Genomic DNA, 27,550 nt, shown 5'->3' on the forward strand with positions numbered 1-27,550 from the left:
TAGAGTGCTACAGTACAGCCCTCAGGCATATTGCAGCATGTGGAACACTACATAATTTAGGTATTTTGCTTGATCAGCCAATGTGCTCACATAGTAACATCAGCACCTGCTACAAACAGCATCAACTCAGCATCTACTGAATTTGACCAGCAGTTATAACAGCTCAGCAGTCACAAGATTTAAAAATTTAGAAATTTGGGTGAGTAGCTTGTGAAAACTGTTTCGGGAAAATGCGAAAGCGTTTAGTCCAGCACAGAATACAAAATTTATTTGCCTCATGAGCGGGGCAAAAAAAAAAAAAAAATTAGGTGACCCTTTTACGGCAGTGAAAATTTCCAGGCATGTAAGCTGAACAAGAAAAAAAGTCGGCACCAACCTCCTTGGCCGGCACCCCTAAACAAAAAAAATACACAAGCACTTCACCTTAGTATTGGGTGCGATCGCTGGAAACGGTTTCACTTTCCGTAGATACCGTTTCTAGCGGCCACTACCATGAACACACAGCTTTTGAATGCTGGAGTCTTATTTCTTATTTGTTCTTGCTTCGCGAACCGTAACATGAAAATCGATAAATCGGCACCGTAGGCACAAGTGGTCCGAACAAAACATGGCGCATTTGACTAACGTCCACCTTATTTGTGCGTAAAGTTTGTACGCCAAGCCCACTCACTTGAGTGCCAGAGTTCTACAAAATGCGCGAAAATTTTAGCAAAGTAAAAACCAAAAGCCAATAGTGGTTAATTATGACCTTACAAGATAGAAGCAATAGATAAGAGGCCACAAAAACGAGAGCGAGCCACCGATAATCAGCGCGACAGGTTTGGACGCATGCTCAGCGGTAATTCGACTCGTAATTCGAGAGCAATTATGCGCACAAGGCAAACGGAGACTAAAAAGAGAACAGTTCACAATACGGTTATTGCAAATCTAGTTCGCAGTTGCACTGGTCGCACTCTCGCACATGAAGTAGTCAAAACAATGGCGGCCGGAAGCCGCTGTTTCCAGGTGCGAACACACCCACAAACCACCCTTCACAGCAACCTTTCTAAAAAAACTCAATCAATCGTTTTATTTTTTATTGAAAAGCACCATAGGCAATTAATAATTTATTAAAAGCTTTGTAGTTTCAAAACTATGCAAAAAGATTACTTTTATTGTTTTGTTTTTGATACTTTTTAAAGCGGAGGGAGTGCTGCTGTTTTACGGAATGGCCACCGCCGCCGCCGCTGCCGCCGTTGTCTTTTGAGTCGGCTTGGCGTGGTTCGGTGGTGTTTGATGTTACGGGCAAATGCGCGTGTTTAAATTTCTATGGATCTAATCTTCGTTTGGAAAGGTGAGTTAATGACCTCTTTTTTACTGTATAACATTACGTTTACTGTTTGCACGCATCGACTTGCTCCGTGCGATCCGTGGCCAAGTGAGGCACCGGAACGGACGGATTGGAGTGACATTTATTATGCTGTGCTTCACACCCCCATCGCTGCGTGGATTCGAGCGCATCGTTAGTCGTTTTGAGTGCATGTGCTGTGGTGCATACCGAGCAGGAAGTTGGTGAGTGGGCCGCGAGCCGAAGCCGTGGCAGTTTCAAACTTGGATTTCTTGTCAGAATAACTTGGCGTTTGACCCTCTAATGGTCACCACAGCTTCTGCTCGCTGTAGTTTGCGTTGTTTTGAGTGTTCTGGGCTGCTTACCGTCCCTCAGCTGGTTCACTGGTCTTTAGCTTTTGTGTGCTGAGGGCTGCGCTACTTGTGCGCCGGACTTTAGTCGAGTTAAAATTTGCTGTTGGTCGGTTACATGTTCGCGAAATCGGCATTAGGGTTAACAAGGACGCCGGAACGTCACTGTGCTCCGATAGGGTGCATTGACTCGCTCCGCGAGTGCGGTACATCTTGCTATGCGTTGTATCACTTTGCGGTACGTTGTTTGACGGCGTCGTGTCTGTCTGCCGGGCTCAGGTGCGACGGTGACGGAGGAGCGACGCCTTTGCGACTCTCGGTGGAACGCCGTTTGAAGCCGGCTTTCCGGTAGACCGTACTACATCCAGGCCCGGAGACACGCTTCGCGATGGCGCTTCCCCCAAGATTGATCTGTGCAGCGGCCGTGCTGGTTGTCCTCTGGGTGCCCGGTCACAGCAAGACGAGTTCAGATGCGGTGTTGGTCCTGCCGGATGACGTCTACCCCGGCCTGAGCGTGAAGCAGCTTCCAAGCGTAGGCCAGTCATTCGCCCTGACCGGAGAGCCGCGAGTGACCCGTTGTTTCAGCCTGCTCAGCGACGGCCTGCTCATGGTCGCCTCGAACGTGTCTCACCTGGTCGGGAAGCCGGGGAAGCTTGTCCTCACAGAGACTAACTTCCCGAGTTGGCCTCTGGAGCCGCAGGACCGCGTCCAGGAGCTGCTCGTGCATGTCATCCCCAAGAACAAACTCCTCAAGTTCCCAGAGACCGAGTTCCGGGGCACCGTGCTAGAAAACGAGTGCGCCGGGACGACGGTGCTCGAGCTGGACGGTGCTACGAAGGATGCCAGCCGCAGCGTCAAGTACGAGCTGCTGCCAGACGAGGATGGCGGCCACGAGGAGTTCACCGTGTCTCGGCTGTACGACAACTCCACGCGGCTGGCGGTTCGCACTCGCCGGCCGCTAGACCGCGAACACCGCCGCCGCTACGAGCTCAAGCTGAGGGCCTCGGACGGCGTCGACTCGGCGCTGACACGCCTGCTGGTCAACGTGCTGGACGTGAACGACAACGACCCCGTGGCGGACCGCGATTCGTACGTGTTCCGCGTGGCCCGCGACGCCGAACCGTACTCGATCGTGGGCAACGTGAGCGCTTCGGACGCAGATGGCGACAGCGTGAGCTTTCGCCTCGCCCAGCGTCATCCCTTCTTCACCGTGGTGCCCAAGACGGGAGAGCTCATGGTCACCCGCGGCCTCGAGCCCAAATCGTACCTGATGGCCGTTCGCGTTGGCGACCGCGGCAAGCCGCAGCGCTTCGGCCGCGCCGTCGCCGTGACAGTCGAGGTATCCGAGCCGGAGCCGGTGGCGCCCGAGCCGCGCTGCTTGGAGGAGCCGGAGACGCGCGTGCGTCGCTCGACGGTCACCATTCGGCCTACCAAGACGTACCGTTTCGAGGAGACCAAGGGCCGCGACGTCAACAAGACTGTCTTCACGCTCGACAAGAAGGCGGTCGACGAGACCTTCGAGCTCGAAAAGCCCGATCGCTGGGTCTACGTGAGCCCCAACGGCGACGTGCGCGTCAAGGAGAGATGGGACTATGAGCAGCTGGATAAGGAGAAGTCCATCGACTTTTGGGTGCTGGCCAGGTCCCCTGGAAGAGCTGGTAAGCAATGTGGTTCAGCCCTCGTGAATTGCTGCTATCTAGGTTTCCTCTTTTTTTTAAGGGGCCATGCACAGCGTGGTTCTGAACATGGCCAAAAATGTTTAACTGCTCGAACTTGAGCCCACTTCATTTTTTCTGTTGTCTACATGTGCATGTCTCTGGAAAGGTGCTGAGCTCGTTTTGTGGTGAATGGATGCTTAGTGAAAAGAACGGCTCTTCGACTTAGGATTGTGCTAGAAGGTGCCCATATCTTCTCCTAGGTGCCTTACACCTGTGAAGAGATGATTGTCATAGCCCTGAAGAGTAACTGCATTACATAGAAACATTATTTTTTTGCCCAGTGGCCAGCAGCTGACACCACAATGTTTTCAAGTTTAAAGGAAACTGTAGGGAGCACTGTAAAAGAATATAACCCACATTTTAGGCTGAAAGCAGTGCATGACTAGAAGGGCTTTTGCTGTGAAGCTCTGAATTGCACACCCATAAGTTCTGGTGGTGGCGGTGTGTTATTGATGATGATGGAGATAGCAGTCAGAAAGGGGGGGGGGGGAAGAGAAATAATTCTACAGATGGAAGGGGGAGCCTTCCACATTAAGGGTGTATCTTGTTAAACCACAGGGGTGACAGGACCTGCATTTTGATAGTTTTAATCCTAATGCGCACGAGGCACTGGAGTTGTAAATTTCCCTATTCAATTTACAGGCACAGTTATGGAGTGTCACTAATTGGCATTCACCCAATTCAAATTTTTTGTTTATCAGAACTGGCACTTTGGTTTTGTCAACAATATGTGTATCTAAAGGCGCCCTTAATTTGTGGTTAAAAAAAATTTAAGCTCAATTTTGAGTCCTAATTATCAAGATTAACTGTATAAAGCATAGCCCCTTTAATTGGTGATTGTCTAGTAGTGCTGGGAAAGTATTCATTAGAACAGTTTTGCTGCACGTTCCTCCACATAGTGAAATGACTAAGTACTTTTTTCTGAAGCCGAATATAATAGCAGCACGTTTGTGGAAATTGCTTGCTGACGACCATTTCAAGCAACAAAATAAAAGTTTGTAAATACGTGCACTCCGACCAAAGGGGTTAGTGTAGTGTTAGTCATTAATCAATTAAGCAAGGTAATGTGTGTGGTGGACCTGTGGTATATAATTTGTCGTAAAACATTTATACCTTGGGAGATGCGAGTAGCACAGGAGTACAGCTTTTCAGACAGAGCAGATTAGCCCTAAGAGTCCAGGTTTTGAGTATTGCACCTCATTTGTTGATGGCTGTGTGGGTATGCGATGTGCTGTTTTATAGTAAATGAAACTTCCTTCTGGAGTTTATTTGATATATGAAAAACTGGCTAGCAACATGTGGATTGGGTGTTACTGGAATTCAAATATGTCATTAGGCTTGCACTGTCAGGTAGAATTCACATGAATGGTAATTTTTTTTTGCTATTGGAGTGACAACTCTCCAAGCATCTAAAAATTGTTAGCTGATTCTAAAAGTAAGCTTGCTGCTGGTTGCTTTTAGTTATGTTTGGCATGAGTGAAAGGTAGTGCAGTCTCTTGGTGGGAGTTTTTGCTCATTTTGTTGGGTTGACAATGCTTGTTATACTTTTACTGTTTCTCTTGTCATTTAAAAGGATCATTAGTTTAAATAAATAATTTAAGTTTTAGCATTTCACATGGTGGATGCCAATGGTTAGAGGCAAATAAATATCTTCTTGAAAACCTGATATTTATATTTTGAAAAATTTGGGGCCCTCTTTCCTTTGTGATGTTTCTGCGGTGCAGCGACTGCTCGTGCCATTGTCAAATGAATAGCTGACCACCGGTTCCCTGAATCAGAACATGACAGGTTCTATGATGCATTTTGGCCTCTTAAATGGCCGTAGGAGTTCAAAAAAGTCTTCTAGCTCTGTAGTACTTTTTCTTCCTATCCTGTGTCATGGTTAATGAAACTTTTTGCCACTCTAGTTTACATTTAGAAATGCCCTTTTTCATTGTAGACTCATCAAACTCGTTTTAATGGCCTGAGAGGTGGCATGGCATTTTGAAATATTTAGAACGTTGGCAGAACTAGGTTTGATGAAAGTAGCATCAGAATTCTGTACTGTACCAAGGGGACTACTGCTAAGGGATTTGCATGTGCATGTATTTCACGGATCAGCCTTACCACTTTCATTCATGGCAGCTATGCTGGCTCTACATGTGGGATATATCTGTTGTGATGCTATGGTGACAATTGGTGTTGGTGGCCTATGGCAAATAGTACTTCAGCTTCAAGTCTGACCGTCTTACTACCAATGGCTAACATAATTGAATGTTTGATGGCTGATGACAGTCCCAGATTGTGTGCTCATTGCCGTTTGCCTTTATGGCCACCTGCACTAAATGTTTCCGGTCACGGGAAATGCAATGCATGCATTGCGATCTGTCCATCTCTGTGCCGAGTTCATGATTATTTATTTACCCTTAAGGAGGAGGAGGAAAAACATTTATTCAGAGCACAAAATCTGGGTGGGTTCAGTACGAGAACCCATTGGTCGCCATCATAATCCGGCCCCTCTCAACCAGCAATTTCTGGTCGAGTGGGCTGTGGCTATGAAGGGTTGCCTCCCAGCGCTCATGAGTCGGATCGGGATTGCTGTCCAAGTCTGGGTTTTTTTGACATTCCCAAACCGCGTGAAAGAGTGTGCCAACTGCTCCACAGAAGGGGCAGGACGAATTGTAGGTTTCTGGGTACCATTTACTCATTAGGTAAGGATTGGGCAGAGTATTAGTTTGTAGTCGCCTGATTATGTGCTCTTCATATTTACTTAGGGTTTTGTGAGGAAGAGGATATTCCCTTCTTGTGATCTTATAGTACTCCGTAATTTCTGCGTAGCTTAGTAAGGGTGAGGGGTTGTCAACTATGTCAGAGAGAGGCTGCGTGCCAGATGCTCGGAGGAGGAGAGCTCGAGCAGCTGTGTTGGCCGCCTCATTGCCCGTCGTTGAGAGGTGCCCTGGCGTCCAGAAGATCTGGATGTTGGAAGGATTAGACCTTTCCAAAATTTCCCAACACAGAGCGCCAACGCGGCCTCTGAGGTAATTGCGTACTGCTGCTTGTGAGTCGGACATAACCGTTGCCTCGCTGTTCTTTGATATCGCTAGTGCGATAGCTGCTTCTTCAGCCGATGTGGTATCCACCGCTTGGATAAGGCTGCTTGCAATGATATCTCCCCGGGGTGAAACTGCTGCAATTGCCGCGACTCCGTTAGCGGGTCCAGCCGCATCGACGTAGATCGTGTCCTTGTTTCCATCCCAGCGCTTAGAGAGGTGTCTAGCTCTGGCTAGTCTCCGTCCTCTGTTATATTCCTCATCCATGCGTTTTGGTATGGGGTGAGTCGTAATGTGTGATCTCATCTGCATGGGCATGTCGATCTTGTCAGCGACTTCCCGGGGTGGACTGATTCTCAGCTTCTGTAATATTTTCCTGCCAGGCTTAGATGTTGAGAGCCTGACAATTTGATTTACACGGTGGGCCTCTATTAGTTCGTCGATGGTGTTATGGATCCCCAGCTGTAGTAAGCGCTTAGTGGATGTGCATAAAGGGAGTCCAGCGCCGTCTTAACTGCCTTTCGAATAATAACATCTAGTTGGTCTTTTTCCTTTTTGCTAAGCCGTAAGTACGGGGTGGCGTATGTTAGTTTAGAGAGAATGAAAGCCTGAACTAATCTTAGGGCCTCCTTCTCTCTTAGCCCATTTCTTTTCTTGATTACCCGGCGTAGCATTCTAGAGGCTTGTTCGGAATAGGCTTGGAGCTGTCTGATTGTAGTGGTGTTAGTGTTGCCGCTGGGTATGATGGCTCCCAGGATCTTGATCTCTTTCTTGATCGGAATGCTCATACCCTGGACCGTAATGGCGACAGAGGGAGTGGACGGCAAAAGCCCCGTATTCTGCCTCTTGCCACGGTCGATCAGGAGTAACTCTGATTTCTCGGGAGAGCACGTTAACCCATACCTCGCCGCATGCTGGCACACGACATTCGCTGCTTCCTGAAGCCGGCCTTGAATTTCCCCTTAAGGGCCGAGCCCCATTGGGAGGTTACATTAATGGGGGGAGAACAAGATATATACAGTGCAGGAATAAGAAAACGATACAATCTTGTGCAGTGTAAAATGATATAGTGTAATGCTGATGATTTCAAATTGGAAAAAAAAGGTTGCAGTAATGCAGGAACAAAAGAAATGCATTGTGTATCAGAGCAGTGGGCTGAAACAAATTTTTCATTATTAATTGGCTGAAATGATCGATTAATGACTCATCACAGTGGCTTTGGCTACTCATCAAAAGGTCACAGGTTCGAATCCCGGCCATGGCAGTTGCATTTCAATTGGAACAAAATCTAAAAATGTCCGTTGGGTGGTGCGATGTCATCGTAAAGAACCCCAGGTGGTCTAGATATGGAGCCCACCACTGCGTGTCCCTCATAGCCCATGTGTAACTTTGAGACGCTAAAGTTCACATATTATTATTACCATCTATTAATGCTCTTCTAAATTTTGTATGGTCGCATTTATTTACAGTGGAGTTTGGTAGTTGATGTCAATTTTTTGTTGCAGTTGGCAGTAAAGATTTGTTGAAGGCTGTTGTTGATCCATGTGAACACTTAAGGCTGAGGGAATTGAGACTGCGCAGTGTTTTGATAGGAGCTGGAGACATTGTGTCATGGAGGTCCGGGTAGTTGTTGGTTCTCTAGAGTTTGGACGTAAAGCAAAGATTTATTCCTTCTTATACTAAGGTCATAATTTGAGGTGATGAATCTGGCTGTCCGATTCTGAATGGCTTCTAGGGTGTTATATATATCTGATGAAGATTCCGTATAGTTTGTGCACCATGTGTTGGAACTGGCAAGATTTGAAACACACTGCTCACGGGACAGTCAATGCTGTAGGCCTGCATTGATTGTCTTCACCAGCAGTGTGTAGGAGCTGAGCTTGAGAATGATTGCACACTTGTGAGGGCATAGTCAGTGGAGTATGGGCAGAACCTGCAGAGCTCCATGTTTCCTGGACTGAGCAATGTCATCGGTGGGTTTGTGGGGGAAGCGTTCACTTTGAGTGGCCAAATTTGTGGCTGCAAAGGCTGCTCTTGCAGCTGGGCGTACCCGGCACTTGTGCCCAGGCAACAACCCCCACTCAGCCGTGTACCTTGGACGCCGCGTGCGCAGTGGAACGCGAAAGCGGTCGGATTCAGGCTGTTGATTGCAAACCTGACTGGGCCACTGTCGCGCGCGGTGCCCCTGGGCCGAGAGGAGCGCGCTGCTTCCTGGTTCCCTTGACCGCATCGCTCCTCCGGCCGCCGCAGGTGCCCCGTCAGCCCTCCTCTTTCGCCGACTGGCCGCGGCGCGTTTTTGTTCCCGGCGCCACTTCCTTGCCGTCATTGTGCGTCTCTTTTTCGCCGCCGGCCGCTTTTGTTCGCGCGTTCCCTTTATCCGGCGCCGTTTTTCGGTAATGGCCAGTGTCCGGGCGTGCATATGATACGCAGCCTCGGGTCGACATCAATGCTTTGTTTGCGCGCCGTTTTCTTCGCCTCCTCTCCCCACAATGGCGCGTCAGCCCGAGGTGATGGCGCAAGCGACACGCTTTGCCAGGCGCGCTATGCAAATTTGTTGGTTGTTTTTATTCCCCGACCATTCGGGCGTTTCAGAGCGTGCTTTACGGCCCTGTCCCAGCTCCCTTTTGCGGGCTTGCTCGCTGTTGCCCCGCGATGGGCGGGCTTTCCTTCCCGCGCTGCTGCTGTGCTCATCGGGGGAGGGTGTTCGCCGAAGCCGAAGATGGCGCAGTGGGATCGCTCGAAGGGGACAGCCGGAAGGAACGGCGCTCCCAAATGCCGTTGGTTCCACTCGAAGCAGTGAGTGCAGAGAAAGGCTCTACCACGCCATCATTGATGAGGAATGAAAACCCCAGTGGAAATGAGTTCCGATTTTGAAGGGGCTTCGTGTGCGATGTCGGAAGCGTCGTTCATGCACAGCCGTCGGAATATGTGCTCTACCCGCGCACCTTGGTGCAGATGACAAGGTTGGACGACCTTGAAGCGTCGCGAAGCCTCGACAGGGAAAAGTCCCCCGCCATGCTTCCTTCCTGGGCGCTCGCGTGGTGCCAGACCTCGGGTCCCGCCTTGCTCACTTGGCCTCCTAGGCGGGGAGCGCCGGCATCGATTCGTGCCCGCGCCCTCTAAGTACTGGACGTAACTTACGCCCAACACTCGTCGGCGCAGCGCGTGCCGAGAAAAATGGGATCTCGGGTGTCTGTCGCTGTTGCGTCACCCGGGCGTCCTGTTTGCGCCGGCCACGGCCGGGAGAGTTGTCTCCCGACCACCAGTGGCCTCGCACGCTCGGTCCCTTTTCTCCGGTCATGGTGTCGCCTCTCGGAGGGCGTCGAGAGGTCGTGTTTTTTTTTTTTTCCCCACGCGCGTGAACGTCATAGTCGGCGCCGGTCTCGACCTGGGCGTTTTCGGTGCATGTCTCTTTCACGGCCAAGGGTCAACGCTGGTGCCGAGTTGGTGGTCGCCGCGGTGGCTCATTGGTTGTGGTGCTCGGCTGCTGACCCGAAAGACGCCGGTTCGGTCTCGAGCGCGGCGTTCGCATTTGGATGGAGACGAAATGCTAGAGGTCCGTGTGCTGTGCGATGTCAGTGCACGTTAAAGAACCACAGGTGGTCGACATTTCCGGAGCCCTCCACTACGGCGCCCCTCATAGCCTGAGTAGCTTTGGGACGTTAAACCCCCCCATAAACCAAACCAGAATGCACGCGGCAAGGCTGCTCATTAACAACGCTCGTGCGTGGTCTGGTTAGTGCACTTTCTAACGTCGAAACAAGGGCAGAGCTCGGGAACATGTCGGCAGCTCAAGACAGGGGCGTCTTCAGCAGTGGGCGCATTGCTTTCGTGTGCTGGTCGTTAAGTTTTATGGCATTTGTACAGCAACCGGCCGTGCTTGTTTTGCGCACGCGTCTTTGCAGCTGATTCTCCGCCGCTGTCGGCGACAGCGCTTCGCGAAGCGCGGTGGCCACGCGCTCGCAGTTTCCCTCTAAGTGTGAAACAGCTGTACGTTCCGAGGAGAGTTCCCTCCTGCTTACCCGAATTTGCGGGAAGCTCGCATCGCGGGACTGTCTGCGCAGGATCTGGCAGACTTCCTAGATGGCTGAACTTGCACAGCGTTTCGTTTCGGATTTCGTTTTTTTTTCTTTTTTTAATGCGAATCTCCAGCCATATCAGCGTTCTAAAAGGTAATGGCGTTTATTGGAGCATTTGGCTCCAGCTTTAATTCGAAAGCTTTAGTGGTCCCGTTACGTACGAGAAAAGCCGGCGGCGCGCGTGTGTACTCGCAGACGGCACAGAAAATCCCAGCGATGGCAAGAAAAAAAAATAGGGTGACGTCACCAAGCGGCCGTATGACGCACACAGCAAGCCGAGCACCGCCACTTCAGACAATCCTGTGCGTGTCGTTCGTCTGTATACTGTACTCGCCACTGGCCGACCTCCACGTGGCGGCGCCAGTTTCCGACAGCGTTCGTACCAAAATTGTGACGCAACCGTTTGTCGTACAGCGTTCCCGGTGCTGTCGTGCGATTTCTCGTTGCATATAGCTTACAGATGCTAGTCAAGTTGGAGGCTAGCTTCTTACATGGATTCGAACAGACGACATATGCACCTTATATACCTTTCTGGACTCTTTAAAAGACCCCTTCCCTTAAAGGTGCACTAAAGAGGAATCTAAACTCCCCATTTTACCGTGGGAACTCTATCTACACGTTCCGGGCATTCTTAGAAACTTCCAGTTATTGTTCTGTGCAGCCGATTGCCCTAATTAAATCGGATTAAACTACCCGGCCCCCGCCTTTTTTTGAACTCAGCGCGGTAGGTAGGCGGAGCCAACCAACGCGTCAGCCAGTCCCATGGCGGCTTGCCGCTCTGCCATCGGCGGAGTGATACGTAAATCAAAGAGTCCACGTGTATTTTTATTTCTGTGGGTCTAATTTTTGGCTGCATTGTCTGTGACTGAGAATATTTATTTGCAGACACCTAAAGAACGAAATAAAAGCGAAAGCGAAGCCGCCACTGGACTGGCTCAAAGGCACTCCACGCGTTGGTGGACTCCGCCTGTCTACCGAGTTCAGTTAAAGAAAAAAGGTTGGAGCCGGGACGTTTAATCCGATTTAATTAGGGCAATCGGCCACATATGACAATAATCCGAAGTTTCTAAGAATGCCCGGACAGACAGACAGGAAAACTTTATTGAGCAAGTGAGTTTTAGACCCAGCTGGTGCCCGGAACATGTAGATAGAGTTCCCGCCGTTAAGAGTTCAGATTCCTCTTTAGTGCACTTTTAAGGCGCGGTTGAGGTGTCTGCCGAGATGCGAGACAGTTACTGCGCCACTTCCTTTCCTCAAAAACGAATTTCCGTATCAAAATTGGGATTTAGCAGTTGTGATTTAGCAGTTCGGCCCCGCCGCGGTGGCTCAGTGGTTAGGGCGCTCGACTACTGATCCGGAGTTCCCGGGTTCGAACCCGACCGCGGCGGCTGCGTCTTTATGGACGCAAAACGCTAAGGCGCCCGTGTGCTGTGCGATGTCAGTGCACGTTAAAGATCCCCAGGTGGTCGAAATTATTCCGGAGCCCTCCACTACGGCACCTCTCTCCCTTTCTTCTTTCACTCCCTCCCTTATCCCTTCCCTTACGGCCGCGGTTCAGGTGTCCAACGATATATGAGACAGATACTGCGCCATTTCCTTTCCCCCCAAAACCAATTATTATTATTAATTAGCAGTTCGCGGTACAGCGTTCCAATCGGTGTCATATGCGCGTGTGCTGGAGGGGGGTTACATGTGGAGTGTCTCTGCCGAATTTTCTGTTTACGTCTTGCGGCAGTGTTGCGTGCAAGGGTTCTATACATAACCTGCACGTGACGTCACGGCATCGAGATCGCTGCTACGGCGGCCATGTTTGCGAACCGCTTGTCGGGTGCGGTTTATCGCCGCTAAGAGGAGGTTCGGCAGCGCGAGAACGTCGCACCGGGAGCGGAGAAGAGCGCGGGCCTGTTTTTGGACATCACTTGGTAACACCGTCGACAACTGATTTGTGATCCTGGAATGAATGCGTGCGACTTGCTATATAACCGCACATTTCCTAGCTTGAAAGGTCAGGAAAAACTCTTGCTGTTAAGCTCTTTGAGCTGGGTGAACTTATCTCGAGGCTTTAATGCAAATATTAGTCCATTTTTGCTGTCTCGATGCTAAGCACAGTTCCCAGGGACGTTGATTTCTGCGATCAGCCGCGGCGGCGTGGAGAAGATAAGTGCGCGCCTCGATGGCTGCGTCGTTTCTCACTCTGCGTTGGCATCGTGCGTGGCGCTGTAACCAAACAGAAGCAAGGTGGCTCCGCCGGAATTTCTCTCTCCTCAAGTCACCTTGGTGGTCACCATGTCAACGCAAGGTTAATCGGTGGCGCTTTCCTTGTTTCGCCATTATCGCACTGTCGGGCAGTCGAAATTGCGGGTTTACCTGTCGTGAAGTGCGCGCCACACACTTGAAGCCTGCGGTTCCCGCGGTCCAAGTTTAATGGGCGCCTTACGCAAGCTCCATCATTGTGTTCAGCGCGCCTTCGTTCGCTGGCACTTTTCCTCTTGGATATTCCATGGTGAGAAAAAGTTTGTGTGGGCCGTAAGTTGCCTTCCGCGGCGACCGCCGAGCTTGGAGCGACCAAATATCGCTAACACAATGCACACAAATAGTCGTTTTTAGTATACCGGAGACGTATACCGGTTTACCGGACCCATCTTGCGCATGCGCGGTGGCTCCCCCTGACCCCAACAATGCCTCAGCGCATGCGCAGGAGGGGTCCCGTAAACCGGTGTACGTCTCCGGTATGCTAAAAACGTCTAATATGGCTGGTCTGACGTGTCGGGCGCCGTCCGCGGAGGCGGTTTCAGCATGCCTCTATTTGAGTTGAGCACCCGTGCCGTCAGCCGAACCGTTCACGAGAGCGTTAGCCTTTTAGCTACCAGTTCTCCTTTGAACACGGATTTGAGGCCGAAGTTTCCTCTGCGCACAAATCTGGAGAAAAGATGCAATATTTGGTCTTCGATGTCGCTAGAAGTACGGCGTCCTGTATGTGTCCGAGTGCCAGCAGATCTCTGCACCTAGGCGACTTAATCAGGTGCCAGCCTCGTCAGTCCTATTTGTGTGTACGGCCTAGTAGCTTGTTGCACGAAACGTCCCAGTCGGAAGGTGTGTGCGGGTCGAGCGTGTCGTCTGCATCTCTGGGTGGCCCGCGCTCAAAGCTCTTTGCGGGAAAGTCGGCTGTAGAGTGATTTCGCTTTTTCCGTCGCTCGCCGTTGTCTCCACGTTGGCAGTTCCGGCCCGCGAACGGCCGTGAGCTGCAAAGAGCGCCGCGTACTCCGCAGGAATCCGGATCTGTCTGCTGCAGACGGATACGGCTCACGGACGAAGCGGCTGGTGCCCCTCAATGGAGCCCCCCCCCCCCCCCCCCCCCCAGCCAATGGCGTCGACCGAGGTTCCTGACGCCGCGGTTAATCCGATTTAACCATGGTGATTTCCCCGCTCATCTGCCACCCCGTGCGATTTGAGGGAGCAGAGTGATTCTTGTTGGACGATGGTGGGAGCGGGTTACAAAGTAGAGTGATTGAGAGGGTCTGGTGGTGCGGCAGGGAGACGAAGGGAAGGGAGAGAGGAAGAGGAATAATTGCCGGGAGCAGGTCCAAGGGGATCGGCCAACGCCATTGGCTGGAGGGGCTCCTTTGAGCGTCATTTTCCGCTCCGTTCTTGAGTTGTATGCTACCACGAGAACAGTGCGGGAGCTGCGCGCCTGTCCCACCACCCCTGTGTTTCCCCCCGCCGTTCAAGTTGTCTGCTTTGTCCGCGCGAAAAATATGGTTCACAAACTCGCCCGTCTAGGTGACCAGCCCGTGTTGTCACACTAGGAAGCTGGCACCGCCTGGTCGTTGCACGGGGCCCACCGGTGACTCGGCTGTTCGCGCATTCCTGCGGAGGCTGCCGTCGTCTCTGTGCTGCGTGGCGGGCGCACGATTGGATGCCGAGGGAGGAGCCCGCACACAGAGACGTTCGTTGCCATTCTGTCGGCTCTCCTCAGCCTTGCTTAGTAAAAGCGGGGCTGATTGAACCGTGTCGCATCATTGGTGCGCGATGCATAGCGGGCCGCTTTGTTTTCCCCGGGACGCTGCCTGTGACCCATTTCTTTACGGCCTGACGTGACTGTTTTGCGCGATCGCCTCCCGCACCCTTGCGTCTCCCGGGCGCGTGCGAACGAGGTGGTTCGTCTCCGCCGCCGGTGGACGCTGCTCTGCGCCCCGTCCGGCGGCAGAGAAGGCGCGCGTGTTGTCACTCGAAGCACCCCGCGTTGCAAGGCAGCCGCGAAGCGGAAGAAAAGCTGCGGGCCGTGCCGGGTCACCGTCTCCGAGTCTTTCAACAACGTGGGTCGCTTTCTGGCCCCTTTTTACAGCGATGGCTGTGCAGAGGGGCCTCTCAACAGTAAACGGCGACGTCGAAACCGGAAACTCCCGTGATATCTAATCCCGGAGGCCGTTGGCTGTGCGCGCTGAAAGGGGCGATTTTGGGAGGGTCAGCTTTGGCTTCGTCGCAGCGGCGGGTCAGAGGTTCGGTAGCTTCCCGTGGACCATGGGCTGAGCCTAGGGACTCGACCAGGGGTGTGCTTTTTGCGAAAACCGATTGCTTTCGTGGTGTGAGAAAAAAGCGTTAAACCCCGTGGATGGAAACTGCGTTTTGGTTTACGGGCACTCCCTTTGAAATCTCGTTCCTTGGGTTGCTTTCTTTGTCTGGCTTCATCGGACGAAGCTTCGTGGGACAAGTATGTAAATGCGCTCCTCCGACCACTTAACGGGAAGCAAGCTTGCGGTCGACGCCCATGAGCTGGCGAAGAAATGCAGAAAGGTATTCGCGTCCCGCGACGTGCCTGAGTCACCGCGTGCGTTCCACTGCTTCGGCCGCGTAGCCGCGCCAGAAAACGCCGTGGCGTCATTCGCGAGTGCAGGGCAGGCAGCGGACCCGCGCTCGGCCACGTGAAGTGAATCAATTCGCACGCCGGCTCCTGGGGTGGCAAGAAAAAAAGGGTATTGCAGCGATCGGCCCACGCGTCTGGTCTGGTGGCGGCGTACGATTTCCTCCCTGTCAGCCGATCGACAGCAATCGGCGGCATGTTCGTCCAGAAAGCAGCGTGGCGCCGGTTCCTCCCCCAGCCGGGCGCGCGCTTCGGCGGGCTCTCTTCCGCTCCGCCGGCGCTTGGAGTTAGAAGCTCCTTTTGTTTTTGCCATGCTGCGCCAGCTCCGTCTTGGAACGGGAGTGGCCGCCGTGCCTCGTTTGAATGCTCGCTGGCTGATAGCGAGTCGGCGCGGAACAATTGGCACTCACTCACAATGCTCGCTGTTTCAGGGCTATCTTCGCGTGCCCTTGCCGATTTTTCCAAAGCTAGTGGTCGCCGATAGCAGCGCGCGCGCAGTGGCATTTCTGCACTAGCGAGGCAGGGCGACGGGCTGATTAGATCACGCTGCGGCTGGCGAGGGCATTTCTGGTACTACCGCTCGATGTGGGGATACTGTCGTATTTGAGCGTTCGTGCTTCGCTCGCCCGGCTGGATGGTTCTCCTCTGCGCGAGTTTTGCATGCGGCGGCGTCTGTCGACCGCGCAGCAGCGCCTCCGGCGAAACGGGGCCATTTCGAGCGCGCCGTGACTCGAAGCTTTGTTCGCGGCCGCGTCGCCCGCCTGTCGTGCGCCCGAGGCCGAATGTCGCGCGCCGCGGACGTGACTCTCCTTTGTTCCTCTTGGTTGGGTCCCCTTCTCGTACGATCCCGGCGGCTTCGTCCTCGTTCCTGGCTGCGGTTCTGAGCGCCGCCGCGGTCTTCTGTGCGCTCGTGTTTGTTGAGGTATGAGGCCACTTAAAAAAAAAAAAAACAACGTTTTTGATAGAGTTCAAATTTTAAAATTTTGTTTCATCAAAACGCGGATTCATTCCTAAATGAACTGCGACAACAACATCAAAAAATGTCGGGAGATTTAACTTGTTAGACCCGCCGCGGTGGCTCAGTGGTTAGGGCGCTCGACTACTGATCCGGAGTTCCCGGGTTCGAACCCGACCGTGGCGGCTGCGTTTTTATGGAGGCAAAACGCTAAGGCGCCCGTGTGCTGTGCGATGTCAGTGCACGTTAAAGATCCCCAGGTGGCCGAAATTATTCCGGAGCCCTCCACTACGGCACCTCTTCTTCCTTTCTTCTTTCACTCCCTCCTTTATCCCTTCCCTTACGGCGCGGTTCAGGTGTCCAACGATATATGAGACAGATACTGCGCCATTTCCTCCCCCCCCCAAAAAAAACCAAACCAATTAGGCCAAATGCGAATTTTAGGTGCGCTCGCTCTCACATTTCGGTTCGAGACTCGGCTTAAGGGGGCAGTGCGGTGGTTCCGGATCCATTGCGCTCGGATGGAAGGCGACGAAGATACCCGGATGTTTAGCTGCGGCGATGACGTAGTGGTCTGATGCAGTGGCCACACAGGTTCGACACCAACTCCTAGCAGTAGTGTTTTGCCGTACAGTGTTTTCCGTAGTTGGGCATAGAGCCTGCTGTCAGGTTGCCCGCAACCTGGTGGGCCACCGGCCAGAGGCTTCGGGCAGACGAACATCGGCGATTGGGGGTTAACTGTTGTTCTTTACCATCTGTCCCCATTTTTGCTTGTATTTAATAACTGAAACGCTCGCAAAAGCTATGCAAGATGTTCGGAACTCATTGGATGGTTGTCAGGATACCAAAACAAGTTTGGTTTGTGCGATGGCATATGGCATTTCAGCAGTGTTCACAGGGGTACACGCTGGACGTTCCGAAGCACGCTGGGCGCAAACCTGGTACGCACGAACAGGAAGCTTTCATGATAGGCGAGTGAGAAGAACGTTTAATGCATAAATCAATTTGAGGCTAGTTGGGTGCACCTTCATTCCAGGAGCCCATTCGTTGGCCTTTGCCGCCGCTCTTGCCGGGTTCACCAGACAGTGCAGGACAGGTCACCAACAGCGTATCAGAAATGTACGTTTTGGCCTACTGATGCTGCAAAGAACACAAGAAGAAAGGAGTGGGCTGTCACCCGAGCAGAGTAAAAAAAATACAGTTGGAGCTGAGCTACAGATGTGGTACATTTCAACCATCCTGGACATTTGTTCATGACATTTGTAGTTGTTCCTTATCCTTTTTTTTTCTCGGAACCCACTTTTTGGTGTTCCTTCTTGCGTTCCACAGTTTCCATATTACGTCAAAGACCACGCATATAAAGTCCCGCTTTACCAGACTGTACGAACGTCTGCGTCGCAACCTAAGGGACAGGAATTCGATTCCCGACTAATTACAACAATCTCCTTACCGCGTTTCATTTACTGCTTATATTTACGTGTCCCAACAGGCTGCATCGGTGGCTCAGTGGTTATGGTGCTCGGCTGCTGACCCGAAAGCCGCTCGTTCGATCCCGGCCGCGGCGGTCGTAGTTTGATGGAGGCGAAACCACAGAGACCCGCCGCGGTGGCTCAGTGGTTAGGGCGCTCCTCTACTGATCCGGAGTACCCGGGTTCGAACCCGACCACGGCGGCTGCGTTTTTATGGAGGCGAAACGCTAAGGCGCCCGTGTGCTCTACGATATCAGTGCACGTTAAAGATCCCCAGGTGGTCGAAATCAATCTGCAGCCCTCCACTAGGGCACCTCTCTCTTCCTTTCTTCTTTCACTCTCTCCGTTATCCCTTACCTTACGGCGCGCTTCAGGTGTCCAACGATGTATGAGACAGATACTGCGCCATTTCCTTTCCCCCCAAAACCAATTATTATTATTATTATTTAAAGTAAATGGCACAGTATCTGTTTCACACATGGTGTACACCTGAACCGCTCCTTAAGGGAAGGGATAAAGGAGGGAGTGAAAGAAGAAAGGAAGAAGAGGTGCCGTAGTGGAGGGCTCCGGAATAACTTCGACCGCCTGTGGATCTTTAACGTGCACTGACAGCGCACGGGCGCCTTAGCGTTTCGCCTCCATAAAAACGCAGCCGCCGTGGTCGGGTTCGAACCCGGGAACTCCGGATCAGTAGCCGAGCGCCCTAACCACTGAGCCACCGCGGCGGGTCCATTTCCTTTCCCCAAAAAACCAATTTTCAAATTCTAGAGGTCCGTGTACTGTGCGAAGTCAGTGCGCGTTAAGGAACCCCCGGTGGTCAAAATTTCCGGAGCACTCCACTACGGCGTCCCTCATAGCCTGAGTAGTTTCGGGACGTTAAACCCCATTAACCAAACCAAGCAACAACTTTTGGAATGTTTTTAATCGGTTTTCAAATCCGCCGCTTCACGTGTGACGTGGCCACACACCGCAATCAGGTTTTTTTCGCCGACAGCAGCAATGGACGCCGCCGTATCTTCTGCAGAACAGGACGCTTAAAGCTGCTGCTTTTAAGCAAACAAAAGTACGATAACGGGGCATATATAGATCAGCGGCTGTATTGTTCTGGGGTGCTTCGAGCAGCCTTTCGCCCAGTGGCGGTGGCCACAGCTGCCGTAGTTCGGCCTCGGAGAAGGGGGAAGCCGTACCTGGTGCTGACTCCGTCGCCCTAATGGAGAGCCCCTTTGTTGTCTAACGGCGCCGTTATCGCCTTCATCGCTGACGCAATGTGGGATGGCGCCCAGCTGCGCTGCAGGTGTGCGCCCTCCAGAGGCCGACCGCTCGTTTCTGCAGCTTCTTGGGTTCGCGACGGTCGGGAAGCAGCGAGTGTGCCTTCGAGTGGCCGTTGGACGCCCTTTCTCGGTCAAGCTTGTGCGTTCGCGGTCACTTTTAGCCGCAATTGGCTGCTTTTGCAGAACTCGCGTTTAGCCGAGACTGGTTTTTTCAGCTGCCAGATCGAGCGTGCTGCTTCTCCAGCTGCCCCTTGGGGAGCTAGCTGCCTCTGGGGCTTTTGTTGACGGAGGACGTCGCGCCCACACGCGTCGCCTGCACTTAAGCCGCGTGCGAGAGTGGACGGGAGCCTTTTGTTTTTTCGTTCAGGGTGGGCGTCTCCCTTCCCCTCTCTGCTGCATTGTGGCGGCTGGGCGGAAGCCGCGCACTGCGTCTCGCCGCGACGGCTGAGCGTTGGCGAGTCGGAGCCGAAGTCTACTGGGCTCCATAAATGGGCGCCGCTGTTTCCGCGGGCGGACGTTTACGCATGCAGACTGATGCGCGCAGTGGCGGCGCCGAGACGGCGGAATCCTCTTCCGTTCGATAGGCCCCGGTTTTGTGTGCCCGTCGTCTGCGACAGCGTGCAGTAATGTGCCGGCGTCGCTAGCAAGGCCGCCGGCAGAGGGGCGTGCATACGCGAGGCCGCCGCGATCTCGTCCATCGGGGACGAGGTGAACCGCTGCTGCGGACCAGCCGCCGCCTGCTGTCCGGCTGAATCGCACCCCCCCCCCCCCCCTCCCCGCTTCCCGGTGCATCTCCCCCTGCTTAGCGCTGACAGGCGCGTGCTAATTTACACTTGTCATGTTTCCTCTCGGAGCGGGAGAGCCCCGAGGGTGACGGTATTAAGGGGACACTGAGGGGAAATTGAAGTCGGCTTGTATCGATAGAATACCAGCTCCTGATCACAAAAACGCCGCTCTTACTGAAGACAAAGCTCTTGTAAGGTAGAAAATAGCAAGAACCAAAATACAGGTATCGCCGCCACAGGCCAGTCTCGCAAGTACAAGCGTGGTGACTGACGTCATAGGACAAGAGACGTGGCTCACTCATCCACGGCAACAGATTTTCTGTGGCAGAAGGAACAGAAGGATCGATTTTGCTTTTCGGGGTGCGTGCGAGCGACTCCGAGAACCATGCTAGAGACGCAGATGCGCACGTCTCTGGTCGGACACAACTCAAGGACAAAGCGGCGAATGCTTCTCAAAGGCGGCCCTCCAGCCAATGGCGTCGGCCGATCGTCATGACATCGCAGTGAATCCGTGGCTAATCCCCTGTCGAGCTAGCTTGACAGGAGACGGCAGTCAGTGGCCGCCATTGGTTGGCCTCTGAGAAGCGTTCGCCGCTTCGTTCCTGATGTGTGTACTCTAGCCCGGCCCTCAAGAGGCTTGCTGTATGTAGCTTGCAGGTGCTACTTGTGCCTCGAAACGAGTAGTATCCGTGGCACACGGACAAGCATGTTGCCACGCGATTCGCCCCCGCAATGTGCGCTTTCGGCCACATGGCCCGTGCGGGTCGGCGTAATGTTTCGCCAGGAACGGCACCCTACCAATTAACAAATGATGTTATCTGATTATGCGAGGCGTCTGTGCCACATTTTAATGCGACAGGAGCAGTTTTTGCCGTCTGCTTATACTAGAACTTCTTGTTGCGCTAGTTTGTAGCTGCTGTAAATATTTAAAGACTCAAAAAGCGCGCGCACACGCGAACACAGAGAGAGAGAAGAAGAAAAGACAATGGGACCCCAGGCGCTATGTCCCGTTGTCTTCCCTTGTGTGTGTTTTGTGCCATATTTAAATATTTACAATGTTTATATTAGAGAGAGTCAGCCAAGCGGATACGTATACCGGATTACCGGACGCCAGCTACACAGGCTCAGTGGAAGGGGTGGGACCAGGTGGGGCCACTGCGCGTGCGCAGCCGGAGACCGGTAATCCTCTAGCACGTCTCCCCTTTGTTTGGGTCATTCCACGCCATCTTCAATTCGTAAAAAAAAACAATTCATGAAAGCTGATCCTAATGCTCGTAATCAAAGCCTGAAATATTTTTGCCGAAAAAAATTATTCGTGAGCTGAGGGCAGTTTGAATATTTAGAAAGGGCGAGAAACCATGCACTGATCAATAATTAATAAATTCAAATTTATACAAAACACTTCACTAATTTTTTTCATTGACATTTGCACAGATTCTGACTTTCGTATAATTCGGAGCATGCAGCTTTATACGGCATAAATATTTTAAAGAGAGAAAAAAAGTATGAAAATGTACCGTTTTTGTCGTTTTTTGTTTTAAATATCAAGTTGCTCTAGGAAATTCGGAAATAGCCATTTTGTTTCTCTAGGTGTTTAGTACCTATAACAAATGTTACAGTTGATGAAACTGCGTACGTCGAAGTTAAAAAAAAAACAAAGTTTTTAATTGGTTTTTTGGGGGAAAGGAAATGGCGCAGTATCTGCCTCATATATCGTTGGACACCTGAACCGCGCCGTATGGGAAGGGATAAGGGAGGGAGTGAAAGAAGAAAGGAAGAAAAAAAACCAAAGTTGCAAAAAGTGCATTTTGAGCCAAAAACACTCGTGAATTTCACCTTGAGGTGGTGCAAATAAAAATACAAACACTAGCGGGTTACGTACAACAATTTATTGCCTTCGTTTCTGAAATTTTTTATCGAGGTAATTTTTGTTTAAAGCGAGAGAATTTTTGAAGTTGAGCTCTCGCACCGCAAGTTGCGTCGTCTCTTAACGCCTCTTCACCGCAGAGCACGACACTGCCGACACTGTGGCCAGACGAAATGTAGAGTCCTTGCTCTTAAGTGAAATTTGCACTGCAGGCAAGCATGGGAACGTTCAGTAGTCGAACAGGTATTCGTGGGAAAAGATTTTCCTAACGCTGCCGGGGCAGCACATGCCCAGGTGAGCTGCTTGCTCGGTGTGGTTCTGTCGCACTCAGTCATTCTTGTCGGCGCCATGACAGACGTAAGCACCAGCGTAAGAGCTTGTGTGACGCCGATCTGGAAATGACCAGAACGACCCGGTGTTGGAAACAATCCGCGACGCATCAGCACCACGTGGCACCTGACCCCTGTGGCCCTCGGACGCTCATGCCCGGTTGTCTCCGATGTGATGTTTTTGTTGTATTTGATTTAATCAATGCAATTTCTGCATTAATACTCCAGCGACAACTGTAGACGAGCCGCTGTGCGAGCGACGCACCTATGCGCGAGCGGGCCGCGTTCACCGCCAGAGCGTCTCGTCGCAGCGGTGTGCACTTCGCACCTTCACGCGCATGCGCTCCGAGATCTTATTCAGATATAAAGCACTTGTGATGGGCCTGCCGTGCCAGCTGGCCATCCCTCCTCGTGGTCCGTGCGAGACAGCACGTTGAATACCCTAATTGTTTTTCTTCTCTTGGACACCCCGCACCAAAGCGGGTCTGTTCGAACTTCGAAAGGGAAAACGATCTCTTTTGTTACATACCATCCGCCGAATGTCACGCCATATCATCTTCAGCTCCAGTCCTGAAAGTGCACGACAGCGAATGAGATTAAACGAAGTTATCTGGCCACAAGTGTCGTGCCATGCCAGGTGCCGTGTTCTACGTTGGAGAGGCGTTAAGACACGACGCTACTTGCGGCCCAAGAGCTCAACTTCAAAAATTCTATTCTCGCTTTAGACAAAAATTACCTCGATAAAGATTACAGAAATGAAAGGCAATGAACCGTTCTACGTAACCCGCTATTGTTTGTATTTTTAATCGGGCCACCTCAGGGTGAAATAAACTAGTGTTTTTGGCTCAAAACGCACTTTTTGCGAAATTAGTATTTTTTTTTGTACTTTGGTGTACGCAGTTTCATCACCTGTAACATTTGTTATAGGTACTAGACATCTAGAGAAACAAAATGGCTATTTCCGAATTTCCTAGGGCAACTTGATATTTAAAACAAAAACGGTACATTTTCATACTTTTTTATTTCTTTCAAAATATTTATGCCGTATAAAGCTGCATGCTGCGAATTATATCTAACGCCAGAATCCGTGCAAATGTCAATGAAAAAATTGTGAAGTGAGTTCTAAAAATTTAATTTTTTTATTTTTATCAGTGCCTGGTTTCTCGCCCTTTCTAAATATTCAAACTGCCCTCACCTCACGAATGAATTTTTTCTGCAAATATATTTCAGGCTTTCATTACACGCATTAGGATAAGTTTACATGAATTTTTTGAACAAATTGGAGATCTAGCGCAGCAACGTTTGGGACGTTTGGCGTGGGTTCATGGCTACTTTTACAAATTTCTGAGAATATCACTGGATTAGTTTGCAGCATATTTCTAGTAAATTCCGCAGACAATGTTTAACACAATTTGTGATTTTCAGCGAAGTTCGTTAGTCGGATAACTATTGTTCATTAATTTCCCGGCATTATCGTCCGCGGCGTTTAATGACATCATTCGTGGACACGTGGCACCAAGTAATGGCTTAACGAACTCAAGGCGTCAAAAACTTGGCAATATATTCTGCGCGTGTGGCATGGGTGTAGAATATCTGTAGGCGCCGCTGTGCGCTGCAACCTTCCCCCTGTTTACGTTGAGCTGGCGGGGGACGTCGTTTGCGTCTGCGCCCAGGTGCAGAAATGTCGTGTTTACTTTTCCTGCCTCAGACGCCACCTGATCTCCAGCGGTTGCTGGTGGCCTGATTCGCCCAGGGGGCCGGTTCCGGGTGGGGTCTATTCTTATCTGGTCATCGTTCGTGCGTCCGCTTTCGCGGGATGGTAAAGTACTTAATGGTAAATGCTCTAAGCGTAAAACGCAGTACCCGCAAGAGTTTCCGAAACACAGAAACGACGAGAATTCTTACTTGCAGCCAGGAACTGAATGGTGTGCTCTGCACCAATTCCTCCCCGCACGGCCTGCCCACAAAAGTTCACTCTGGGGTCTCGCCATCATACAGGTCTTTTATTAATCTTCTGAAAACCTGTGCGTGCGGGACTTTCGTTTGTTTCCCGCAGGGCTGCAGCAGACCCGATATTCGCGCGGTGTTTTGCTCCCCTGTGACAGAAATGCGCGCGCGCAGCTCACGACGTTAAGGGCCCCGTGTCGCAGAAAAGCCGGCGTCGTTGGCCGTGAACCAAAAATCCCCAGAGGAGCAACCTGAGGGGGGGGGGGGGGGGGGGGGGGGGGGCAGGTGGGCCACCAAGGTCGCGTGACCTTGTGGCGCACATCACAACCTGCCCACCGGGTTGTGAGGAAACTGCGCATAGTGGCAGGTGGGAGTTAGGTTAATTATTTGTCGTTAGGGGCTGCTCGCCTGGATCGCACAAGGAGCAGCACCGGTGGCAGCACCTGTCATCGCAGGGCAGTGGCGCATCGCTTAACCGCTGCACCACTGCGCCAGGAGTGGCATGAGGACTCCCAGGCGTAGTCGACACAGTAGTCTTCAGAAAAAAAAAAACGAATAAAGATGCAGGCTTATTTGCCTGCGAGAGAACTGTTCCGAGGCGCCTTTTTACAATGAGGGCCCATCAAGTAACGAACGTCCTTTCGGGGAAAGAGTTCAAACGACCCACTTCCGGGTGTTAAGGGGAGCGGTCCCGGTAACCGGAGAGCAGCGTCCAGACGGGCCTCGGCGTCTCCCGGTCCGCACACCGAAGAGGGTAGGGCGTGGTCGGTGTACACAGAAAGGTGCCTCGGAGCTCGAATAACCAGCGCGGCTTGTGCGTGTGTTCGGGGAATGCAGGCCGTCTCTGTAGACAGCACAGCGACCTATGAACGTCGCGTAGAGAGTGCCCACCTCTGCATATGTGGACGTTTCTTGGGTCTGTTCGGTGTCGTTAAGATGGGCGAGGCAGTTGACTCCAGCGGCTGGCGTCCTATTTCATTTTCGTGCTTGCTGACTTGTTTTTCATTCTTTTTATCCCCCTGCCTACTTTCCTTTTCCCACTTTCACTTTGGCAGCTGTCATCATGCATCCCGCTGTGTGCCTCCTAGACTTTTCCGGAAGCGATGGCTACAGTGACTTTGCAAAGGAGTTCAAATGATACAAAGGGCAACTCCGACCTTTTTTCTACCTCCTCCGGTCTTACTGAAACTTTTCTGGTCCTTTGTGTACGGGCAACCTTGCGTGTGTGACGTCACTGGACGCACGGCCATCCGATATTCGCTCTGCGTTCGCTGAAGGACAAAACTTCGAGCTGGCTTTTGGTCGTTTCGGGCAAATAATGACCCAACCTATCACTTGCAGTCGCCAGTTCAGCCAATCATCGCGCACACCGTAAGTTTTGTGACAGTATCCGTGGCGTTGTCGTTTGGTCGAAACCCAGTTTCGGTTTCCTGCTTTTTGACCTTTTAAGTACTTCTACTTGTTATTTTGAAAAACGATATATGCTAAGGAATGTGACCCCCCATTTAAAGAAAAAAAAAGGAGGGGGAGGGGCTGCCCGACTACTGCGAGCACGCAGACATTACAGGGACTGTTTGGGGGTCGGCGTAGCACAGTTTACAGAATATGCAAAGGCTGCCGTTCTTTAGGTAATTTATTTTTGCGTTTTTTGTGCCCACTCCGAAACTGATTGCGCACAGAGCGCCGGCCTCTCCCGCATGTTTCTTGGGAAGATGACGCTTTTATGGCGTGGAAATTGTCGCCACCTCGCCGCGTTGACTCACCGCGCTCGCTCACAGTCTTTGCGCATCTCTGTCGCAAAGCGATTTTGTCTTTTTTTTTTTGCAGTTTCGAATTGGGAGCGTTGGCGACCGTCGACTTGAAGAAACAATCGCTTACAAGGTCGAATGCAACGACGGGTCGGCGAGTTGCGTATCTGCGCTCGCGACGTCACGACAATGTCCGAGCTCTCGGGAATTATCTGCATTGCTCACGCTTTCAAAGGGCTCTTCGTACGCCAAGTAGCGAAATTGCCGACCGGTATCTCTAGATAGAACGTTCGACTGTTTCGGAATTTAGTAAAATTCCCTTAACCGCTACGAAAACTCTTTAAAAAGGCTGTTGCTGGTTTGACCTTGAATGCGGTAATTGAACTTGTTTTAGTTGTTTTACGGAGAGGCTGACTGTCACTCGCCGCTCCTTGTAATGTCAATCAAGCTTAAGCCGCCGCGGTAGCTCAGTGGTTAGGGGGCTCGGCTACTGATCTGGAGTGCCCGGGTTCGAACCCGACCGCTCCGGCCGCGTTTCGATGGAGGCGAAACGCTAAGGCGCCCGTGTGGTGTGCGATCTCGGTGCACGTTAAAGATCCCCAGGTGGTCGAAATTATTCCGGAGCCCTCCACTACGGCACCTCTTTCTTCCTTCTCTCAGTCCCTCCCTCCTTTAGTCCCTCCCTTACGGCGCGGTTCAGGTTTCCGCTGGGATATGCGAGGCAGATACTGCGCCATTTCCTTTCCCCAAGAGACGCAAACGGAAGATGGCGTACTCATGGGGCTTAAACAGCTTTTTGTTTAAAATTAAGTGTTTGGTTAAAAAATGATGCCGTCCCGTACCCGACCTATACGCCTTATTAAAGTATCAAATCAAGCGACTTGTAGCTAGTCGGTGGCGAATTATTAGGGGACGCTGAGGGTCCGCGTGCCGAACAATATTTTTACGGCGCTCGCTCATGTCGCGAGAAAGGAAATGCTAGCTAACCCGCGTGAAAATAGAAACGCTTCTTCAGTCTGAACGCGTGCTCAAAAATGCCTTTCCACTACACGGCCGCTGTGTCACGAACGTGGCCGCCTTTCTCGTACGGTAGGCACAAACGTGTACGCACGCGCAACGCGGCAGGTGGCGTCCAACGCCTGCGACATCGTTAGCATACTTGGCGCTTTGCCACGGGGCGATGCGGCAGTTTTTAGCTGCGGTGTGGACTTAGTGCCGGATAGTGTTTGCATTCGGGCGTACTCCGCTAAATGGCCGGCTATTCCTGGCTTTAGAGAGAGAAAAAAAAAAGTCGGACGTATTCAATGGCAGCGACATTTTACATTTTTTGAGGATTCCAGTCATTCGTTGTATTATTTCCTCGTGGGCCGCTTGTTGTAATGAGGCTGCAAGTCGAGCTGGTCGACGCAATTAGTTGCACCGGGAGAGCGCCGAGTCGCCGTCTAGTTTCGTGAGATTGTTCGCAACTATGCGGAGTGTTGTTCAGTAGTCGACTGTGTCCGCAGGGCGTAGCGATCGGACCCCTTGCGGGAAAGCCAGCGTATCTGGTTGTTCGAGGAGGCTGCAGGCTGTCGCTGTTGACTTCTTCAGCCGTTCGCGAGCGTCGAAGGAGACGGGCACCTCTCCCGACTGTTGCATGAGTGCGCCCGTTATTACGCTGGCCGCGTGCCCACCAAGGAGCTGCGGCCACTCGAGGAAGCCTTCGCTAGAACTCTCCCAGCATATCGGCGCTGTGTCGGTGGAGCGTACCCTTTGGGCCGGGGTGGTTTGCAGCTCGCTTCTTCCTCCGCCGACGCGATGAGTGCTGAGGAGGCC

General features: G+C 52.0%; 1 protein-coding gene across 4 annotated transcripts in view; it reads left to right on the forward strand.

Annotated features, from left to right (window-relative positions):
* The first annotated feature begins 1,194 nt into the window (after nucleotides 1-1,194).
* The window catches only part of CadN (neural cadherin), a 269,492-nt gene continuing 243,136 nt past the window's right edge, over nucleotides 1,195-27,550 (forward strand). For all 4 annotated transcript variants that reach the window (XM_077647253.1, XM_077647251.1, XM_077647254.1 and 1 more), the window contains exons 1-2: nucleotides 1,195-1,333; nucleotides 1,957-3,335. In XM_077647253.1, coding sequence (XP_077503379.1) covers nucleotides 2,066-3,335 — 1,270 coding nt within the window. In that variant the 5' untranslated portion in view covers nucleotides 1,195-1,333; nucleotides 1,957-2,065. The remainder of the gene's footprint in view (nucleotides 1,334-1,956; nucleotides 3,336-27,550) is intronic.

This window comes from Amblyomma americanum, chromosome 1 (genome assembly GCF_052857255.1).
Source record: "Amblyomma americanum isolate KBUSLIRL-KWMA chromosome 1, ASM5285725v1, whole genome shotgun sequence".
NCBI lineage: Eukaryota > Metazoa > Arthropoda > Arachnida > Ixodida > Ixodidae > Amblyomma > Amblyomma americanum.